We start from the raw sequence: 2,500 nt of genomic DNA on the forward strand, positions 1-2,500 counted from the left end.
TGAAATAATACATATTTTAAACTAGCAAAAAATTATTAATATTTTGAAAACAATAGGAAAAATAATTCAATACCATGTCTAAACACAACTTTAGTAAATAATGTTAATAATGAATACCTATAGCCTATTCTATGACTTTTGATTGTTTTTGTATTTAAATAGAGAACCAAAAATCAAGGCCAAAAATAACACAAAACCTCCCTATACTTTTTTCTAACAAGCTAAATGCATACCTTAAAAAGTGTGGCCAAATTGGCCATAATGTGATCAAATCTCTCACTATGAACCCCTGCAATAACCAACACTTGATCAACCTGTGAATAAGAAGGAAAAATAATTACAAGCTTCATTTCTTACAGTTCCTAGTGCACACATATGATGTTAATTTATATATATTTTTTTTTACATAACCTTCAATAAAACATTATCTCAAAGTGGTTAAATTTACTTTAATTAAACACAAAATTTCTTTATTCTTCTCCGTTTCTTTTTTATACTTCATCTTACCCTGAACTTCCTACACACCACATTCTTACTAAAATTTACATTCATGTCACACTCACCATTACCATAATAAACCTGCAGACAGGAAATAGAATCTTTTGATGTGATACAGTACTTGCTATATCCTGTAACTCCTTAAAGATAACAAGATGAGGATCATATGAAGTGGTCATATAACAGATGCTGCCACTGACATACATCTCAAAATAATTTATGATTACTCTTAAAAAGCTTTTTAGTTACATTCTAAGAAAGTTCTTCAATCTACATTCGTAACTTACAAAACTTCTGGTTCGTGAATTCTAACAAAGATTCCTATTAATTACTGTAAAGTGTACTAGAGGTACAATACATGTCCATGCCTTCCTGTGTATTTCATGTGAGGATGTGTCTTTCGACATCTGAACTGTAATCTCAGCAAAATGTAAAATGTAAACTTGTTGAGCCTTAGGTAGCAACACTTCCCCCAAAACGTGGACTTTCTTCATTAAGAAATTATCTTCACGTATCTTCACTTCAAGCAGCAGGTTTGCATGGTTGATGGAGATGTGATACATATTCCTAACGGTTATCTTTTCCACACATTAATCTCTGAGACAAAGAACCCCAAGTGAAGGAGGCCCAGAGCTCAACCAACACATCTTTTGGGTATAGAAAAATAAGATTGCTAGAGAGCAGGCTGGGGATTAAAGGGCTATTTCCACACAGGCTTACTTGGAGAGACCAATCTTCTTTGGACTGCTGGGTGAGTCCAGTGCCCCTTCTGCCACAGTGCACAACAATAATGGGTAACTTATTTCCAACTCACCTAGACATCCACTCCATATTCTTATATTCTTATTAGGCTCTTATCACACCATTATTTGTTAATGATTATGAGTCATGAGTTTAACATATTCTTAATGTATGAGAAAACTGAGCACATGTTACACAAAAAAGATTGCTACAATTTAACTGGGTCATAAGATTGGGACTTCAGTCTGACATTATTATCAAACTAAATTCAAGGCCACAAAATCATTGACAATGCTTAAAATTACTAAATAACTTTTTTTCAAGTACACCATACTAAATCATACCAAACCTACTTCTAATGAAGTCTTCGAAGTTAAAAAGAGTGCCAATTCGATTCAGTCTATTCAAAAATTTTACTATTATCAGTCTCTTCCAAAAATATAGTAATGGAAACAGTTAAAACATAAACAAAGTATTATATAGATTTTCACAAATCTTATTATGTTACTTAATAAGAAAAGAAAGCAAAGAAAACCATGTACACTTAATTTTGTAATTTTCAGTCACTATCACTACTACTACTAATAATAATAAAAAATAAAGACCATGATATCATGGGTAAAAACTTACCATCAAGTTTCTTTCTAAAATGTACTTCCCCAACACTCTGACTGCCTTTGTGAAATCTGTTTCATCTTGGTCAGGTGTGTTGATAACAGTAACATTTTCATTCTGATAAAGTTTCAGCACCTCTGACTCTATGGAATCAAAATCTCCTGTTATCAGATCTGGCAGAGGACACTTTGGTGGATCTGAGTTGGTAGCGTTAGTCACCTGAGGACCATTTCTTATTAGGTAATGGTACAGGTTGGTACCCCCATCTACACACATGCGAACATGGGCTAAAATAAAGAATGACAGCAATATTAGCTCACATTTTCATATTCATACAAAGGTTGTCTTAGTAATTCAGTCATGAAAAAATAAAATAAAAATAAGAGTTATAAAAACAAAATATTCTTGTATAATTTCTTACCTTTCTGCCACAGCTGATGCACAAACTGGATATCTGAGGAGTCAATAGACTCATTCAACAGAATCACTGCAAATGGTAGCTGTGGAGGGGGTCGATAAAAATTCTCAGCCTTCCAGAAGACTTGTTCTTCACTACCATTCATTTCTGAAGATGAATTATGGAAATTAAATACTATACTGGTGGGCATTTGTGAAATTTTAAAATGTTTAAAATATCAAAAACATG

At 32.7% G+C, this 2,500-nt stretch overlaps 1 protein-coding gene across 4 annotated transcripts in view; it reads right to left on the bottom strand.

Annotated features, from left to right (window-relative positions):
* The window catches only part of LOC125025416 (thiamin pyrophosphokinase 1-like), a 5,505-nt gene that overhangs the window by 2,136 nt on the left and 869 nt on the right, over positions 1-2,500 (bottom strand). For 2 of the 4 annotated variants that reach the window (XM_047613437.1, XM_047613427.1), the window contains exons 2-4: positions 2,276-2,419; positions 1,870-2,073; positions 234-314 (exon numbers count right to left, since the gene is read on the bottom strand). In XM_047613437.1, the coding sequence (XP_047469393.1) occupies positions 234-314; positions 1,870-2,073; positions 2,276-2,329 (339 nt within the window). In that variant the 5' untranslated portion in view covers positions 2,330-2,419. Of the gene's footprint in view, positions 1-233; positions 315-1,869; positions 2,142-2,275; positions 2,420-2,500 lie in introns of all 4 variants that reach the window. The other 2 variants (XM_047613420.1, XM_047613413.1) reach the window with 1 other exon arrangement.

Source organism: Penaeus chinensis, chromosome 1, assembly GCF_019202785.1.
Source record: "Penaeus chinensis breed Huanghai No. 1 chromosome 1, ASM1920278v2, whole genome shotgun sequence".
Classification (NCBI taxonomy): Eukaryota; Metazoa; Arthropoda; class Malacostraca; order Decapoda; family Penaeidae; genus Penaeus; species Penaeus chinensis.